We start from the raw sequence: 19,588 nt of genomic DNA, 5'->3' as shown, positions 1-19,588 counted from the left end.
ACGGAGGGTACTAGGAGAAGGGGACGACAGAGGACGAGATGGTTGGACAGTGTTCTCGAAGCTATGAACATGAGTTTGACCAAACTGCGGGAGGCAGTGCAAGACAGGAGTGCCTGGCGTGCTATGGTCCATGGGGTCACGAAGAGTCGGACACGACTAAACAACAACAACAACTTGCTTGCAAATTGGAGTTGCAATGTGCTTTCTTAGTAAGATTGGACTAAATTCCCACTGGAATCCCTTCCCGCTCCACAAGGAATAATCATATACTTATAGCATGGGAAAAGTGTTTCTATTAGAAAATGTGATTATATCTATATATCACCACATGTGAAGACCACTAAATTTAGTATGTGTGCCAACCTTTGCTTCAAGGGGCCTGCTCTTTTGCCCAAGGTAATAGTAACAACAACTGTGCCATCATTACTGGTACTGTGCAGTTTCAGAAGGAGCAATGTACATTACAATGAGATGAGATGAGATAATTAGATAAGATAACTTTGTCATCAACCACAGCAAAGCAATGTATTTTTAAAGAAAAGACCACGTTATGAGGTAGATTTTTCCTCCTGATTTTTGTTACATGCCGATGCATATAAATAGGGTGCATTCCATTTAAGATGAGTACTGAAATGCAATAAATTCCAAGGGTCTCTTGCTAGGAAAGACAAGCCACTTGCTTATCTTCTCCATTTCTACTGAAGGCATTTAAAGCTTCTCAAGTGCAAGCATCTCCAGAGGAGCCAAGCTCCACAATCTCATGAGAAACAGATTCAGAGAACCAGAAATTCCCCATGCAGGCAACACATTAGCCATTAGGCTCTGAGGGCTCAGTCAAAAGGTTTCGTCAAAACTGTATTAGCAAACGTATTTTTATTAGCCAAATTTTATACAACTTTAACACTTCAATATAGCCTCCTGACGAAGTTACATATTTCTCCCCCCCCCTATGATGTATTTATTTTACAAATTTATACCCTGTCATTCTTGTCGAAACAACTGACAGTGACTAATTGCAGCCGAAATCATTGCCTCAATTTCAAAAACTCCTTTCTTTGTAAAAACTACTTTTGGGTCTTCCAACCATGGGGTCACTTTTCAGGGTTTCATCATTAGATAAGAGCACATGCCACACAGACTCTAATTTTTCAAACAGATAGTAATCAGATGATTTTAATGGTTGTGATGGTCGTTTGAGCTGCCAGAGCACTTCTGTGCACTAATGTGGAACATACCCGTTTCTTTATAATCTCATGTAATTTAAAATCTGTTGCAATGGTCTCATTGTAGCTCTCCTGCCAACCCCCAAATCAGTAAGAAATACACCCTATCATCCCTCAAGATCACCTTTCTATTTCAGGATGCCGAACCTCTCTTGTGGGAGTGAGGCAACACACACACACACCGCATGCCAACTCTCTGCATCCTAGTGATGGACCTAGCATTCATTTTGATGACATTTCTCTAGATCTTTTTGCAGTCTGCTCCAGCAGTTCAGGACAAATTACTTAAGAGACATTGCTGTATTCTCATGAACACCGATGGTCGTGTATAACTGGAGTGAGTGATCCAAACGTTCAGTCTGTGCATATCATGTTCAATGGAGAGATCGGGAATCCTTCACGATCACAGATTCTACTTTGGCCATTTCTTTGTTGTTATGGAGAGTTGCAAGCCTTTTGTTTCCTGGATCATCTTCAAAGCTTTTGCTGCCACGTTTAAATTCCGCTGTCCCGTGTCTGATCCTGTGGAATGATGAGGCAGAGTCGCCATAATCACATGTAGCAGGTCCTGTTGACTGCCTGCAGTATTTACCCTTTTGTCAAAATGAAACTACACAGATATGATGGTTCAATTTATTTCACACAAGCGTCTGTAACGGTGAAACAATTTAAAGCTATTTTAATGAAGATCTGCAGAATGATTCTAAAGGATGTACCAATTATGTGCTAAGACTTGTGTGTTGTTACTGCCACGGGAGAGAAAGTATCATTCTGACAATTTTTTTTGATCAATCCTCAAATACGGTGGGCCTTTTCTCAGATGGAGTAGCATACTTTTGTGGCTCGCAAGGCACATAAATAACAGGCCAGCGGGCCTTCATAATGTTGCATAATGGAAACAGTACGGGGCAACATTTTAGTTTGATATTGGAAAAAAATGGTTTTATTAATTCCAAAAACCTTCCACAGTGATGGAAGCCATCATAGGGTTTGGACACTATTCAACAGAACATTCTGCTGTTCAAGTCTCATCTCAATGAGATTTGTGCAGGACTTCCTGCTGGATTGTATATCTACGTTTTTGGGCACATATTCAGGTGAACAATTAACACTCCTTCCCATGCCCATACATTATTATAGAAGGTGCTCCTGTACAAGACTTGTGAGGGCAAGATGTTAAGCTATCCAGTTCTCAATAAATTTTATATCTAGTAAAACAAGGAAGAATAACTGTGCTTCCAGTCATTTTGGGGGTGGGGTGGGGGGGGGGAAGAACTGGCAATAAACAGCGTACAATTTTAGGAACTCCAGCCAACAGATTGAACTATAGAAGAACAATACCAAAATGTAGCAACAGCATTTCCCGTAGTTCACAAAAAACAAACAAACAAAAAACAATGCATTTGCTGGCTGTATCTAATCTAGTGTGCAAGAGAACTGCTTCATTCCTAGAAGAAGAAGAAAAATACAGCAAACTCCAGGCAAAGGAAGCATGTGGGCTGTGTCTGGGTGTTCCCCCCCCTTCTCATGCCCAGCTAGCATCTTGCACTAAGAGTCACATGGAAAGACAAGACTTAGAAGTGCTGCCATGCTACATCCAAACGACAGGTGGAATCAGCAGGAGGAAAGAGGAAGAATGAGCAGGAAGTCTGGTGTGTGAATTCAGAATCACAACACACACACACATACATACGCACGCGCATACAGACACACACACAAAGGGCTGGACTGAACCTGTCTCTCTTTTTTCAGTCCAAGGGGTCAGAGTAACTCTGTACTTGTCCAAATTTACAAGTTTTTCTTTTTCTTTTTTGAAAAAAGAACACTCCAACTAAACTGAAGTAATTAAAAAAAAAGTCAAATGTTCTTTTCAAGGCAAGAGGTGCCTAGAACTTTGGCTGATATAAAGAAACACGACCGCTAAGGCACCCGGAGGCAATCTGACAGTGCGTCGGCGAGAACTTGGTGGTCAGGACCACGTCGTTGTGCGAGTAGAGCGAGCGGATCTCTTGCAAGGGGGCGGCTTCTTTGGGCAAACAGTCCACCAGTTCACTGCACTGGGTGTCAAATCCCAACAAGCGAATCCCGTAGCCGTGCGGGGAGGAGATCATCCGGCCGTCAGGGCTGAAACAGAGTTCTTTGATATAGCCCCGGCCAACATTGGCTTCCTCAATGCAATGAGTCAATTGGAGGGAACAGCGAGGAGAAACGGGCCGGACTGGAGTTCCTTCTTGGAATTCGTAGACACAAGTCCACTACAGGAAGGGGGCGAGGGGGAGAAAAGTACAATTAATCCACTTTGCTAATTGCCAGTTCATCCTACTCATGTGGGCCCAAGAATTTAACTTGTACTACTGCAATGCACTCTATGTGGGGCTACCTTTGAAGGTGACCCAGAAACTACAACTTATCCAGAATGCAGAAGCTAGACTAGTGACTGGGAATGGCTGCCAAGACCATATTGGCTCCCGGTACATTTCTGAACACATTTCACAGTGTTGGTGCTGACCTTTAAAGCCCTAAACAGCCTTGGCCCAGTATAACTGAAGGAGCGTCTCCACCCCCATCGTTCAGCCCGGACACTGAGGTCCAGCTCCGAGGGCCTTCTGGCGGTTCCCTCCCTGCGTGAAGTGAGGTTACAGGGAACCAAGCAGAGGGCCTTCTCGGTAGTGGAATGCCCTCCCATCATGTGTCAAAGAAATAAACAACTATCTGACTTTTAAAAGACATCTGAATGCAGCCCTGTTTAGGGAAGTTTTAATGTTTGATGTTTTATCATGTTTTTAATATTCTGTTGAGAGCCACCCAGAGTGGCTGGGGAAACCCAGCCAGATGGGCGGGGTATAAATAATAAATTATTATTATTAAATTGTTATTATAATCATCTATGAGGAGGCAAGAAATGCCTTGCTGCATTACAGCAATAAGTCACCTAGTCCAGCACTCCAGAAGTGGCTATTCAGCCACCTATGGAAAACTTACAAACAGGACATGAGGGCAATTGTCCCTCTGCTATTTATCACCTGTTTCTAGTATTCAGAATTAGATGACCCTATGAATATAGAACATGGGGACCTCCAGATATTGCTGGACTACAACTCCCATTACCTCTGAACATTGGTCACACTGGCTGGGGCTGATGAGGGCTAAGTCCAGCTATGTCTCTCCTGGATATAAACGTTTCATTCAGCAGTTATGCCCCCAAACCTATACTCCACGAATTGGATCTAATGCAGTGCTTTGCAAATTGCATTTTTAATTATTATTTTTTAAATATTTTTTATTAAATTTTCGAAATAAAATCTTAAATTCACCCTTCTCAGTCCTTTCACTCTGCCGAGCTCTGGGATTTTTAATGTGAAAGAATTCTAGTTTCTCTTCAAGAAAAGAAAAGTATTTGTATATAAGGTAAAGGTAAAGGACCTCTGGACAGTTAAGTCCAGTCAAAGGCGACTATGGGGTTGCAACGCTCATCTCGCTTTCAGACCGAGGGAGCCAGAATTTCTTCACAGACAGGTCATGTGGTCGGCATGACTAAACCGCTTCTGGCGCAATGGAACACCATGACGGAAACCAGAGCGCATGGAAACGCCGTTTATCTTCCTGCCACAGCAATACCTATTTATCTACTTGCATTGGCATGCTTTCGAACTGCTAGGTTGGCAGGAGCTGGGACAGAGCAACGGGAGCAATCCGTCACAGGGATTCAAACCACCGACCTTATGTGATAACCACACACATACACACACACACACAATACCTCTTGGTCATCAGTGTTACTTGAGCATCGAAGAAGTGTAGCCCATCCTTTGGGATGGAGCTGCAGCGATGTGATGCAGTTCCCGCGATCTCTCTCTCCGGGAACTTCTGGGGTTAAAACCTCAAGACTATTGCGAGGAGATCCACCTGCAGGGAGAGAAGGCATCACTGTCGCTATCCCCCTTTCATTTCCCAAACTGCTTGTCAGCCAAAGGAAACAATGGACCATAAGAACTATGGTATGAATGGAAGTCTACTGTACTGCACTGGGCCCAGAGCTCATCGACACATGCAAGTGTGTGGCCTGTAGTTATCAAAGGACAAGCATGAAGTTGTGAACCAGTCCTCAAGCAGCCTACATGGAGATGCAAGGCTGCATTAACTTTATTGAACCTGAATGTAGGAGACCGTTTTTAGTTTCTGGGACACCCTTGTTGGTGGAAAAACCCCCCCCACACACTTGGTTTAACCCTGTTTTAACACACCTTCTCGCTGGGTAGCTCGTACCATATGCTTCTCAGACACTGGGTTAGTGTCACCCTGATGACACGGTGACCCAGCGCTCCGAGGAATGGACGATGTGGCAGATGTCAAATCTGAGAAGAAAGCAGTAATGTATAAAATCAAATGTACAGAAGGGATCATGTTCAACCATTCAATCTGATGTGTTCCATCCAGGGCCGTCTTAAGCACCTCTGGCACCCTGGCGCCGTATCCCTCTGGCGCTCCCCGCCGCCCCGTTTTCCAGCGCGACGGGCGGGCTCAGCGCGCAACACGGCTGCCGAGGGCGCGGGCGGGCCAGCTTAGCGCTGCTGCCGAAGGTGCTGCTGCGAGGCCGGCGGGTGCAGCTGTGAGGCGCCACCCCCGGCGGGCTGGCGCCGTGGCGCCCTGCGCCACCCAGCCTGGCCGTAGGGCCGGCCCTGGTTCCATCACTTTAAACCAGTGGTTCCCAACCTTTCTTTGGCCATGCCCCACCTAAGCATGTCCAAAATCCTGATCCCTCTCTCTGTGACATATAATTCTTATTATTCAAAAAGTGAACTCTTATTCACATGGAGGAAGCCTAAAAGGCCATTCACTGTTAATAACTTGTTCTCGAATTGCCTCCCTGTGGGGCGTGTGCCCCATTTTGGGAACCACGGGTTTAAACCCTTCCCTGTGGATGTCTGCTAATGTCAGAGCCCATGGAACTTCTTGATAAGCTTCTATTTTGGGGAGGCATTATTTAGGTTTCTCTTATTTTCCTCCTAAGGTTGTGGACAACAGTTTGTATTAAATGGTTACTTGTCATAGTCGCAAATAAGGAAAAAGGCAGCAGGGGTTTTTTTTTATTAAAAAAACCACAATAACTCAAAACCACTACAAAGCAAAGATTTACAAACTGCCGTGAAACCCTGGCTTTCTGGAAGCTGATCAGAGTTCTTCAGTGAGTAGATCAGTAATGGTGAATCGGAAAGACATCTTGCACACACCACTACCAATGTTCCTTCCACAGATGCTGCAGCCACAGGGAAGCCTTGGGGCGGGGGATGTGTAACACATTCAGTTCACATGAGCTGATGGTGGAATCACAGCAGGGACTATATATGAACTTTGAGCACACGGCCTAAATCACTACCCAGAATCCAAGGCATCATGTAAAGGCTCTTCAGTGGACAAGTTGATCTCCTTTTGTAAACCGCTTTGAAGTTTTTTTAAAGCAATGAAACAGTGTATAAACTTGATGAAATGCAATAAATAACGGAGGGGTTGGCTAATTCACTGCTCCCAGCACAGCTCCCCCAGCGCTAGCTATCTCTTGTTAGGCAAATGAATAGCAGACATGACAGGAGTATATACTAATCAAAACACAAGGACTTACCCGAATTGGATGTCGTTCTCCTAGCTCTTAAAATCGGATAGCTGACAACCTCTAAGGATTTGGTTAAGTCAAGATCATGTAAGATCAGGAGATACCCAGACGAGGTTGAGATCAACATTTTGGAACAGTCTGGTGTCAACCTCATGCGCATGAGAAAGCGGGTGTGAAAGAACTTCTTGTGAGGGCAACCATCTTCTGTGCACCTGGGGAAAGAGAAGCATCAAACCACATCCACTGTCAGCTTCTAGTTTCAAGAATTCAATTTATTTATTTATTTATTTCTATCATCACCCTTCATCTGAAGATCACAGGGAGGTTTACAATATAAAAGCACAAAAATACGTGACATAGTAACAAGCATAAACAATACTCAGGTCATAGATTATTTAATTACCCAAAGGCCTGGGAGGAGAGGAATGCTATTGCCTGGTGCCTAAAGATATGTAACAAAGGCGCCAGGCGAGCCTCCCTGGGGAGAGCATTCCACAAGCGGGGAACCACCACAGGCCCATTCTGTTGCTTTTCATGCAGTAGGCACATGTGGAAGAACCCCAGCCTTATATTTAACGTGGTATTTATTTAGCTTAAGAGTAATATAGTGCTCATTGTAACTCCTCCCTTTCTACCTCATACAATGAAAGGAGGAGATAAGGCTGGCCTCACTGGGTTACTTTTCTGGTATGGGGTTTGTCTATACATAAACTCTGCTTACAAGACAAGGCTACCTGAGCCAGATCTCATGGAGGAATTTTTGCATTAACATATCCAGCTACACTGGGTGTTTTGCTGTGAATACTGGAAGGCTGTTGAGACCAAATCACACAAATTCCAATGTTCTTTTATTCCTTCTCTTTCTCAACTGTTCCATGTTTTCAGGCTTAATACAATCACAATATTGTTTAGTAGTGACAAGGGATTCCTACCTCAAGCCATAGGAATGGTTAAGTATAAAGTATTCTACAGTGGAAACTCTGTTTACGAACACCTCCGTTTACGAACGCCGCGGACCCGGAAGTGTTTACATCCAGGTTCTGCAGCGTCGGATGCGCAGACGCGATCTGCGCAGTGCGCGCAGAAGCGCTCTATCGGCGCTTCGCACACACACAGAAGCGTGCCTTCAGCGAGCAAATGCCTTGGCAAGCGAATGCCTCCGCGGAACAGATTACGTTCGCAAACCGAGGTACCACTGTAATTGTAATTCAGCGATTAGTATTTAAACTTCCTCTCATGCTTTGGCTCCCAGTATGTTTCTGGGCACAATTCAGTGTTGGTACTGACCTTTAAAGCCCTAAACAGCCTCGGCCCAGTACACCTGAAGGAGTGTCTCCACCCCCATTGTTCAGCCCAGACACTCAGGTCCAGCTCTGAGAGCCTTCTGGCAGTTCCCTCACTGAGAGAAGTGAGGTTACAGGGAACCAGGCAGAGGGCCTTCTCGGTAATGACGCCTGCCCTGTGGAACACCCTCCCATCAGATGTCAAGGAAATAAACTACTATCTGACAAATGAGGTACAGAATAAAGACATTTCAGAGCAACAGACATCTATCTCCCTCAATATTTCCAAATCAAGAGGGATGCAAGTTTAAAATCTGCTTACCTGTTGGTATCCCAAATGATAACATTTCCATCAAATCCTGATGTTACCAACAGTCTTGTATTAGTGTCATATTCAATGTTCTTTACCCAGCTAGTGTGACCATGCAGAGTACACACTTTCGTGTCCAGCTTCCTCAGATCCCAAAGTGCTATGGTAGTGTCATCAGAGCAAGTTGCAAACAGTCTGTTATCAAGAAACCTACAAATAAAATGGACAGGGAGGGGGGCCATTTCGTATCTTGAAATTCATGCAAAACCTCTCTAAATCGCCCCCCAAAAGGAAACTTTGAGATGACAGCCACATGAAGAGAAAGGCCAGGATATTGATTTTCATAACATCTTGATGTGGAAACAAAGACAGACATTGTCAGATTGGAGGTGAACATTTGGGAGCTAGCTAGAGTTTAAGAAACTCTAGCAGGCTGCCAAAATGCATTCTCATGTTTGGATTGGTTTCATCATCCCTTCAATGCAAATTTGTTCCTGAGATTTCATTAACATCAAAACATGCAACATTTCAATACAGCATGTCACAGTGGCCGGAGTGGACTACTTCAGAGTAACGACGCTACGCAGCTCTGCATTTTTATTCTTTTATTGGTGCTGCGTATTTACAGTGCTGAAGTCATGCTATTTACACGGAGTGATGTGGTCAGTCGGTTTCAGAACCTCCAAGTGACTTTTGGCGCGTCTTTCCCCAGCACAAAAGTCTTGGAAGCCCCATCCTCTTTCCCCTCCTCTTCCGGCGTAATTCTGGAGTTGGGGGGATGGGTCTCCCCCCCCTTACTTCCCCCTTCCTGTCCCACCTGGGACCCTGGCTCCGCTACCTTGCCTGAGCCTCGGACCCGACTTCCTGCTTCCCCACTGGAATCGGAGCTCCCTCTGCTTCCCCCTGTGGTCGGTGATGGGCTTGAACTCAGGAGGGGAGGGACTTCGCGATATCCCCTGTCCCTCACATCCACCCCCCTTCCAAGCTCCCCTTCTCCCCTCCCCAGGTCCCCCCCAGGTGTCGGTGACGACTGGAAGCCTAAGAACTCAGTGCGTTCCGAGCCCGTTGGTGTGAACACCTCCCCCCAGTCCTGCGAGGCTCCCCCTTCCGCCTGGGAGGACTGGAATCCCAAAAATTCCGTGGCGTCCGAGCTGGTGGGGGTAAAAATGTGCTGCCAATCTGCTTCTGCCTCTGACTGTGTGGATCTCGGTGACACCCATATCTCGTCTCCCGAGTCCTCAAACTCTGCTTCCCAGCGCCATGGTGAGCTGCTCTCCCGTGCCTCCTCCTCCTCCCCCTCCCTTTCCATGTGCCAGGGCTTGGGTCTGTGGGGATAGAGGGCGTGAAATTCTTCCACCAAGAATTCCTCCTGTATCTGAGTGGCTGGGACCCATTCATTCTGGGACGGTGGAGCATCCTCCCATGCCATGAGGTACTCCAGGCCCCCCACCCCTCTCCGTGAATCAAGGATGGCCGTGGCCTCATTGAGTTGCTCCCTGCCTCCCCTCTCCCCCCCTCCCTCGGGGGTTTGTTCGCTGTCTCGGAGCCTGCTGCTTTCCCTGTACGGCGACAGCAGCGATCTATGAAACACTGGATGCACCCTCATATCCTCTGGCAGTGCCAGCCTGTATGCCACCGGGTTGACCTGTTGCGTGACCGTGAAGGGGCCCAGCCGTCTGGGTGCCAGCTTTTTGCACCTCCCTCTGGTGGGAAGGCCCTCCGAGGACAACCAAACCTTGTCCCCCACCCTGATGACCTCCCCTAGTCGCCTGTGGCGATCCGCCCCCTTTTTGTACGCTTCCTTGGCCCTCTCCAAGTGTTCTCTGAGCTGCTGGTGCACCGTCTCCAGTTCCTCTGCCCAATCCTCAGCCTGTGGGCCCTCCTCCTCCTCCTCCCCCTCCCTCTCTGGGAAAGATCTGAGGTCGCGCCCGTAATTGGCCTTAAAGGGCGACACCCCTGTGGAGACGTGCACTGCATTGTTGTAGGCAAATTCTGCCAGTGGCAGGCGATCCACCCAGTCCGTTTGCCGCTGGCTGACGTAGCATCTCAGGTACTGCTGCAGAATGGCGTTGACCCTTTCCGCCTGTCCATTGGTCTGCGGGTGTCTAGCCGTCGACAAGCTGACCTCCACCTGCAGGAGGTTCATGAGCCGCCGCCAGAACCTGGAAACAAATTGGCGGCCACGATCCGAAATAACCCTTAAAGGTAATCCATGCAGTCTGAATACGTGATCAACAAACAGTTTGGCTGTCTCTTCTGCAGAGACCGCCCTGGCACACGGTATAAAGTGGCACATTTTGGACATGAGGTCCACCACCACCAACACTGCGGTCTTGCCCCTGGAAGAAGGCAGATCTGTGATGAAGTCCATGGACACCACTTCCCACGGCCTGTGTGGTGTGGCTAAGGGCTCCAGCAATCCTGCTGGCGCTGCTCTGACCACCTTTGCCCGCTGGCAGGTGTCACAGCCCCGTACATAGTCTCGAACATCTTCCCTCACCCCTGGCCACCAGAAGTGTCTCATGACTAGGTGAGCGGTTTTGTCCCTTCCAAAATGACCCGCCATTGGGTTGTCGTGCATCTGCTTGAGGACCGTACGTCTAAGCTGGGTGGTGGGCAGGTACAGTGCACCCTTGTAGAAAAGCAGCCCCCTGCGTTCTGCAAAGTCCTTTGCCTGCTCCCTCCCCCCTCTCAGTTCTCTGAAGATGCGGTTGGCAAATTCATCCGCTGCCGTCAGTGCTGTGAGTTCTGCCTCGCTCACCACTGCTGCTCCGCAGGACCATGCTGACGGGGGGAAAATGTGCCTTGGTGCTGGTGGCGCCTCCTCCTCCATGTACTCTGGCTTGCGGGAGAGGGCATCCGCCCTGACATTCTGCTCCCCCGGGATGTAGTGTATGGAGAAGTTGAAGTTCGAGAAGAACTCCGCCCACCGTATCTGCCGCTGGTTGAGCACCCTGGCCGTTCTCCAGAACTCCAGGTTCTTGTGGTCTGTGCACACCTGGATGGGGTGCTTGGCGCCCACCAGGAAGTGTCTCCAATGTTTGAACGCAGCGTGGATCGCAAGAAGTTCTTTGTCAAACACCGTGTAGTTGCGCTCGGGCTGTGTCAACTTCCTGGAGAAGAAGGCACAGGGTCTCCACTCCCTGTTGGCGTCCAGTTGCAACAAAATGGCGCCCACAGCTTTCTCAGAAGCATCTGTCTCAATGCGTAGGGGCGCGTCCTGGACCACGTGGAACAGGTTCTGGTCCGAGGCGAACACCCTCTTGAGGCTTTCGAACGCTGCTTGCGCCTCTGGTGTCCACCTGAACTTCTGCTTGCCTCTCAGGCAGTCAGTGATGGGAGCCGTAACGCGAGAGAAGTTCTTGATGAACTTCCTGTAGAAGTTGGCGAAGCCTAGTAGGCGTTGGGCATCTTTGCGCGTCCTGGGGCTGTGCCAGTCCAGGATGGCCTGCACCTTGTCCTTGTCCATCGCCAGCCCCTTGTCTGATAGCTTGTAGCCCAGGTAGTCCACCTCCTTGGTGTGAAACTTGCACTTCTCCAGCTTCACATACAGGTGGTTCTCCTACAGGCGCTGCAACACTTCCCTGACATCTTTCACATGCTGCACTGGGTCATTGGAATAGATAAGGATGTCATCCAGAAAGACCAGGCAGTTCTTGAAGAGGAGGGACCCCAGGACGTGGTGCATGAAGGCCTGGAAGCAGGCTGAGCCCCCTTGCAACCCGAAGGGCATCACCAGATATTCAAAAGAGCCCAGAGGCGTGAACATCGTGGTCTTCCATTCATCGCCTTCCCGGATCCTGATCAAGTTGTACGCCCCCCTCAGGTCTAGCTTGGTGAAAATCTTGCCCCTGCGTGCCGCTGTCAGGAGATCATCCACTCTGGGCATGGGGAAAGCCACTGGCTCTGTCACCGAATTCAGCCGTCTAAAATCCACCACCAGGCGGCGCTGTTGCGTGTCTTTCTTGTCCACCCAGAAGACCGGGCTGCCCCCTGCTGCCTTGCTTTCTCTGATGAACCCCCGCTTGAGGTTCTTGTCGATGAAAGCGCGCAGATCCTCCAGTTCCTGGTCTGACATGGCGTACAGCTTGGCTGGGGGTATAGTTGCCCCTGGCACCAGGTTGATCTGGCAGTCAAAAGGCCTGTGTGGGGGTAGGTGGTCGGACTCCGCTTCGCTGAAGACCTCCTGCAGGTCCCAGTACGGCTTGGGTATCGCCTCACCCCCTTTGACGTGCATGGTGGCCACCGTGGCTATCGGAGGCCCCTCCCCTGGTTGGTGCTGCATGCAATGTTCCAGGCAAAAGTCCGATCCAAAAGTGATGCATCTCTGGTGCCAACTGATGGAGGGGTCGTGGCGCGCCAGCCAGCTCATGCCCAAGACGATGGGGGGGTCTGAGATGGTGGTGACGTTGAATGCCAGTGTCTCTGAGTGCCTTCCCACCGTCATTCTCATGGGGGGGGTTTGATGAGTGATGGCCCCCCCCAGCAGCTCTCTGCCGTCAATGGTTGCCACGTGAAGGGGAAAATCCAGCTGCAGAAGCTGGATCTGGTGCTCTTCTGCAAAGTGTCTCGAGAAGAAGTTCGCTGAGGCACCACTGTCAATTAAGGCAAGGACTGTCAGGGGATAGCCATTTGGGAGCGTTAGCGTGACTTCTAGAACCACTCCTGCTCTGGGAGGGGTGGGCTGGCTCTGCTCCTCTCTGTGCGGGTGGGTGGGCTGGGGCTGTTGTCTGCTGACTGTGCCTGGCTGCTGCCCCTTGTCTCCTGCAGCCAGGCTTTCCCGTTTCCCTGCTGTGGTGCTGCGTCAGTGGGGGAGGGCACCACCGTTCCCGCCCTTCCTTGCCACTCCCTGCGATGTGGGCAGTCTCTGACGAGATGCTGGGGGGAGTTGCAGAGAAAGCAATTCCCGCCCTTTCCCTCCTTGCGTCTTGGCGCCGCTGGGGTTTGAAAAGCCTGCGCGCGCGCGCTATCAATCTGCATGGGCTCCTGGTCCTGGCTGGCCCCAGGCGTGGCTTGAAAGGGTTGTTGGGGGAGTGGTTTCTCCTGCGACCGTGGGAACCAAGCCCGCTTTGCGCGCGTTGCTTGTTTGTCGCTCCACCGGGATTCCTGTCTCACCCCCACCGCCAGAGCCGCTTTGCTCAGCTGATCCATATCACTGGGCTTTGGACCTCTCGAGAGCTCATCCTTCACGTCCTCATGCAACCCCAAGTAGAACGCCGCTTGCATTGGGGGTGACCCTAATTCCCACCCCAATCTGTGCACCAGCATGGTGAATTTCGCCCAGTACGCGCGAACTGTCATATTTCCTTGGCGTAAATTATGAAGTTCCTCCTTAGTCTGGTCCATATGACTATCGGACGAATACATCGTTCTCAAACCTTCTAGAAATAGTTTGACATCCTTCATGCAAGGATTCTTTGTTGCGATCAACGGTCTTAGCCATTCCCTGGCTGCCCCGGTAAGGTGCTCCACAATAAACGCTACTCTGTGCTCATCATCAGGGAACTCAGCGTGGTGTAGCTCAAGAGCATACACCATCTCAGTCTCAAAGCCCTGATATTCCTTCGGGTCTCCATTGAACTTGCTCACTAGGGTCCCGGCTCTCCTTCCTGGCAGCACTTGGACTTGGGGTGCCCCTCCCGCCTTGTTTTTCTCTGCATCCAGCTTGTTTTGGAGGTCTACCGCCACCGCCCTTAATTCCTGCTCTCTTTCCTGTAGTGCTCTCACCTGTTCCGCCAGTTGTAGCCGGTCGTCCTGGACCTTCTTAGTCTCTTCTTTAGCTGCCTTCAATTCCCCCTGCGCCTGCAGCGACAGCTGCTGCAGTTCTTGCTGGGCTTGCTCCGCGATCTGCCGCCATCTCTCCGCCTCTGACACGCTCATCCCGGCAACTCCAAAGTAGCCCAAAAAAGACTTGGAGGTTGCTGTCACAGTGGCCGGAGTGGACTACTTCAGAGTAACGACGCTACGCAGCTCTGCATTTTTATTCTTTTATTGGTGCTGCGTATTTACAGTGCTGAAGTCATGCTATTTACACGGAGTGATGTGGTCAGTCGGTTTCAGAACCTCCAAGTGACTTTTGGCGCGTCTTTCCCCAGCACAAAAGTCTTGGAAGCCCCATCCTCTTTCCCCTCCTCTTCCGGCGTAATTCTGGAGTTGGGGGGATGGGTCTCCCCCCCTTACTTCCCCCTTCCTGTCCCACCTGGGACCCTGGCTCCGCTACCTTGCCTGAGCCTCGGACCCGACTTCCTGCTTCCCCACTGGAATCGGAGCTCCCTCTGCTTCCCCCTGTGGTCGGTGATGGGCTTGAACTCAGGAGGGGAGGGACTTCGCGATATCCCCTGTCCCTCACACAGCATTACACTGTTATCTGATGCAATGAGCTGTCCAAGATGCACACACGCCTGTGCTTCTTTAGGGAAGGCACCAGCCGAGAAACAAAAGCGCTTAGCAATTTTTTGGGGTGGAGGGAGAGAATGGCAAGTGGCAACTACAACTTTTTGGGGATGGGCGGTTAAGCAGTGTACAGAGGGAAAGGTCCAACTTGTACACCAAGAAGGCAGTTTCCTTGGTTCCATCGCAGACTAGCTTCACACCAAGAAACACATTCAGGGATGGGCAATGCAGTCAGGGGGTTCCTCAGTTTTCTGTGGCTGTTTATGGGCAACAGCACTCAAGTTCTGGCTTGGGTTGCAGCAAAAAATGAAAAATTAGTACCATGACTCTCATTACTAATTGATGGGAGGGGAAAACATAAAAAAGAAAATAGAAGATATGTTTGTCACTACAGCATCAATGCTTCCAGTGCTTAAATGAAACAAGTACTGGAATTTTAGATATCTGTAACTGGTTTTCATTTCCTAGCCAACCAACCTGATATTATTTACACAGTCCTCGTGAGCTTCGGAGAGAGTTTTGATGTGCTTTGAAGATATGGGATCAAAAAGAAGGACTTCTGTCTGTTCACAAGCAACAGTTAGCACTGACCTGGATAGGAAAGAAACAAGAAATAGACTATTATGCCCAAAGAAACCCAACACCCTCTCAATGACATCTGGTAAAGAACAGAAAGGTTTCCTTATTTAAAGGGCACACAAACACAGAGCTGAAATGTGAATAATAGTTCCAAAGGCAGAGGCGTTCCATGGAGTGGCTTGCAGAATTTCTACGCACTGGATTTTCTAATTAGAACCACATTTATTTTCTCTCATTTGCTGCAATGTACCAGTAGTAGGTCGTGAATCAATTTATTAAATGCCACCAACTGATCACATATTATATGACCACAATCAAATGATCCATGAAACCAGAAGTGTTACTGTGTAGGTGGTAGGGCTGGGTGATACCTGCTTTCCAACATCATAATATTATTATTATTATTATTTGTTGTTAGCCACCCTGAGCCTGGTCTTGACTGGGAAGGGCGGGGTATAAATAAAATTATTATTATTATTATTATTATTATTATTATTATTATTATTATAGATCACCAGCTAAACTTCATGATATCCTGATGCATTATGATGTCGGAGATGGGAGGAAGAAGGAAGTTGCTGTCCACGCAGTCATATTTGTCTGCAATTTGCAGATTTCTTTTCCAGGGGAACCTGCTCCCTATCTTTTAATTTTCGGACCAATTGTTGTCAAAACACCACAGAAGATTAAGTGACCCCACTTCAAAACTACAAAGGCAGCCCTTGCAGGAAATCCACAGCAACCATCCTACTGCAATTTGGCAAGATTCATGTACTTGGAAGGGGCAGTCTTGTACGGGCACCACAAAAATGGTTTGGGGCCCAATCTGGTGCTTCACAGCGGCACTGGCTCAGGTCCAGACCCTAAACCAATTTGGAGGCCTTGCACAGTCATGCAGTCAGGCAAAGGGACATGCTCCTCTCCCCACCCAACCATATGTTTAATCAGAGTGTATTATACCACTTTAACTGTCATAGCAAAAATTCTGGGAACTTTGGCTTGTTACGGGTGCTGGGAATTGTAGCCCTGTGACCAGCTACAGTTCTCAGGATTCTTTGGGGAAAGCATAACTGTTAAAGTTGTATAACAGTATGGCGTGCGTCTTACTTTGCTCTTGCCTACCCCAAAAGACTACTCCTCTTTGATCAAACTTCAGTGTCCAATTCTCCTCCCCCCAATTAGGTTTGTGCTACAAAATTGATTCACTGGTTGCTATGTCAATGGACTAAGCATTAGGACCACCATTTACCAAGCATCACTGGGGGTGCGGGGTGCAGAACGAAAGAAAAGAGGGGACAGAGAGAAGAGATGACTCTCGTCACCATTATCTCAAGCACCCAATTTACTTTTCCTTTGAGTAAATGACTGGGGTGGAAGGGGAAAGACTTCTCCACTCCTGGTGTAGACAATGCCAGGCTAGACAGACAATGGTCTGAATTCTTATCCGGCAGCTTCCTATATTCCTGCTACTAGAAAATGCACAATAAGTACTGAAGCTTAGACTGGGAAGAAATGCACTTATGGACATCAGTTATTGATAAACTGTACGGTAGGCATCAGAGATACGTCATGTGTTTCCAGGGATGCCCAACAGATGGGGTGAAAGAGCAGAAAACCTTGTTGAAAGTAAGGGACACGTTCATAGAATCAAAGAATTGTGGAGTTGGGATCCTGAGTGCCATCTAGACCAACCCGCTGTAATGCAGGAATCTCAACATGCAGTGCCCCCCATCCGATTTGAAACCATACCAGACCCTACTTAGTTTGCAAATGTGCTAGCAGTTTTATTGCTGCACCACTATCTCTAGTTGACATAAAACTGAAATGAAGGTGGATTTACAAATCAGGTTTAGGTTATTTTAAAAACATCTGTATGTGCCATACGAATGCACACCAACAGCTTTAAAAGTGGCATCAACCCTCATATAGATTATGAATACTGTGTTCTTACATTCATGTTGGAAAACACTTCATAAGTCTTGTGGGGCCAATTACTCTACTGTAGAATTCCTCAACACTTTCACAAACAGTCACAGGTGGCAGAGAGATCCGAAATCACATTGCAATGCAATACAGTATCTCTGATTAAGATATGGGGGTGAAAGTCAGTAGGCATGTGCAGGGCACAATTCTATGCTTCAAATTTCAATACCAGCCGCTAGACCCATACTTTGGTTTTTTTGGGGTGTGTGTGTATCTGGATGGGTGGTGGGTGTGACAGAGATAATATAAAGAAGTGAAACACATTGTAGCTCAATATCTAAATAGATCCCTTTTGAACACTGCAATACTCTGTCCAATTCTGGACACCACAATTTAAGGATATTTACAAGCCGGTGTGTATGCAGAGGTGGGCGACCAAGATGATGAAGGAAACCAAGCCTTAAGATGAGTAGTTAAGGGAGCTAGTTATTTTTAGCCTGGAAAAGAGGAGAGATGAGAGCCATCTTCAAATACGGAGGATGGAGCAAGCTTGTTTTCTCCTGGTCTGGAGGGTAGCACCTGAACCAAATAACTTCAAGTTATAAGAAAGGAGATTCCGACTAAACATATGGGGAAACTTTATGAGATTCACAGATTCCCCTGTAAATGTAAATTTACAGGTTTCTCTGTAAAATTTACAGATTCCTCTGTAAATGTGGATATGAATGGTTGTACTGTTATAATTATATACTTGTAAAATCGAATAAAATCTATTTCAGGAAGAAAAAAAGAAAAAACTTTCCAACAGGAAGAGCTGTTGGACAGTGGAACGGGCTCCCTCGGAAGCTGAAGGACTCTCCTTCCTTGGGGTTTTTAAAGCAGAGGTTGGGTGGCCACCTGCCCTTTATGACCCAGCCGAGATTTCTGCCTCGCAGGGGGTGGGTCTAGATGACCCTCGGGCCCCTTCCAAGGTTCTGCACTTCCCAACGACGGTCCCTCCGCCTTACCCGCCAGGGGAGTACTCCAGATTGAAGACGGCGCCGTGCGTGCGGGTGATGGGCGAAACCGAATCGGCGGGCTGGATGGCGCCATAGAGTCCCGTCATAGCCCGGAACGTGTCCCTCGCCGGCTCCACGCAGTGGCCGCCATGGCCCAGGCGTCGCCCGCGCACCCACGCGAACAGGCCCCCGCCTGGCACCGAAACGGCGGCCGCCGCCGCTGCTGAGGAGACGGCCGCTGCTGCGGCGGCGTCCGGGGGCGGCGGTTCCCGGGGGGGCGACGGAGGCGGCGGTGACGACTGGTCCCCCTCGCCGCGAGGCGGCCGCTCTGGGGTAGGGCCCCAGCGCGCCTTCCAGCTCATCCCGAGCCCGGCCCCGCCGCCACCGGCAGCGGCATTCCTCTCTCCCCCTCACACAACACACACCCTTCGGCCTCCTCCGCCTCCTTCCCCCTACTTCCGGTGCGGTGAGCACCCTTCGAAAAGGCGCCGGCCAGAAACACGAATCCGGTTCCAAAGGGCCGCCGGTATTCCTTTCCCCATAGGTGAGGTTCCCTTGTGCGAGCGAGCAGGCCCTGCTTTAAAAGCCCCGCCCCTTCTGAAGGCCACGCCTCATCCGATGTGGGTCGCTCCGCCCCCTGCCATTTCTGCCCCCCCCTTTTCTATCCGAAACAAATCCTCTAAAGTACAGTACAAAACTACAGCCCTTCCATCGATTAGAAAAGACACTGCGCATGTGTTGTCAGTTGAATGCAGATATATTTTATTCATAGCATGACTGGTTATACAAGTGTTGTCAAGTTATAAGGGAAGGTCTGATCCTTAGGGTGCTTATCAGGAAAGGCCGATGACATTAGATGTCATTGCAGTAATTTCATAGTGTGGTACACCTCATTCTTAGACACTGAATCTCTTCTTATGCCCATCTCTCAAGATCAGTATTTATTAGACTTTCTACCTTCAGGGCATCCTTTTCACAGAGAAGCACGATTTGATCTGGGGTGTGAACTGCAACAGATCCCATATGAGAGCATCTAATCATTTCTTACAGAGCCTCTCGTCTATGCAGGGGATAGAATTAGGTGAGGTTCAACTCCATTTTAGTTACGATGTTTGATGAAAAATGCAACAAGATGTGAGGCTGTGAATCAAACAGAATGCATTTTGGACCCAGTACTTGCCTGCAGGTAGTTCTGAGATCTCCTGTACAATGGGTGCTCATCAATGGCTCCTCTTCATCCTGGAGAGAAGTGACTAGTGGGGTGCCAC

General features: G+C 48.8%; 1 protein-coding gene across 1 annotated transcript; it reads right to left on the bottom strand.

Annotated features, from left to right (window-relative positions):
* Positions 1 to 1,842: 1,842 nt before the first annotated feature.
* DCAF10 (DDB1 and CUL4 associated factor 10) lies at positions 1,843 to 18,842 on the bottom strand. Its single transcript, XM_035141291.2, has 7 exons — positions 18,330 to 18,842; positions 15,298 to 15,411; positions 8,440 to 8,637; positions 6,844 to 7,046; positions 5,468 to 5,578; positions 4,984 to 5,129; positions 1,843 to 3,478 (listed from the first exon to the last, which is right to left on the bottom strand). Exons 1-7 carry the CDS (start codon positions 18,680 to 18,682, stop codon positions 3,110 to 3,112), a joined length of 1,494 nt encoding a protein of 497 aa, XP_034997182.1. The 5' UTR covers positions 18,683 to 18,842; the 3' UTR covers positions 1,843 to 3,109.
* Positions 18,843 to 19,588: the final 746 nt, after the last annotated feature.

Source organism: Zootoca vivipara, chromosome 16, assembly GCF_963506605.1.
Source record: "Zootoca vivipara chromosome 16, rZooViv1.1, whole genome shotgun sequence".
Lineage (NCBI taxonomy): Eukaryota > Metazoa > Chordata > Lepidosauria > Squamata > Lacertidae > Zootoca > Zootoca vivipara.
Note: the sequence above shows the minus strand (reverse complement) of the source record. Positions and strands in the feature narration are given on the sequence as shown.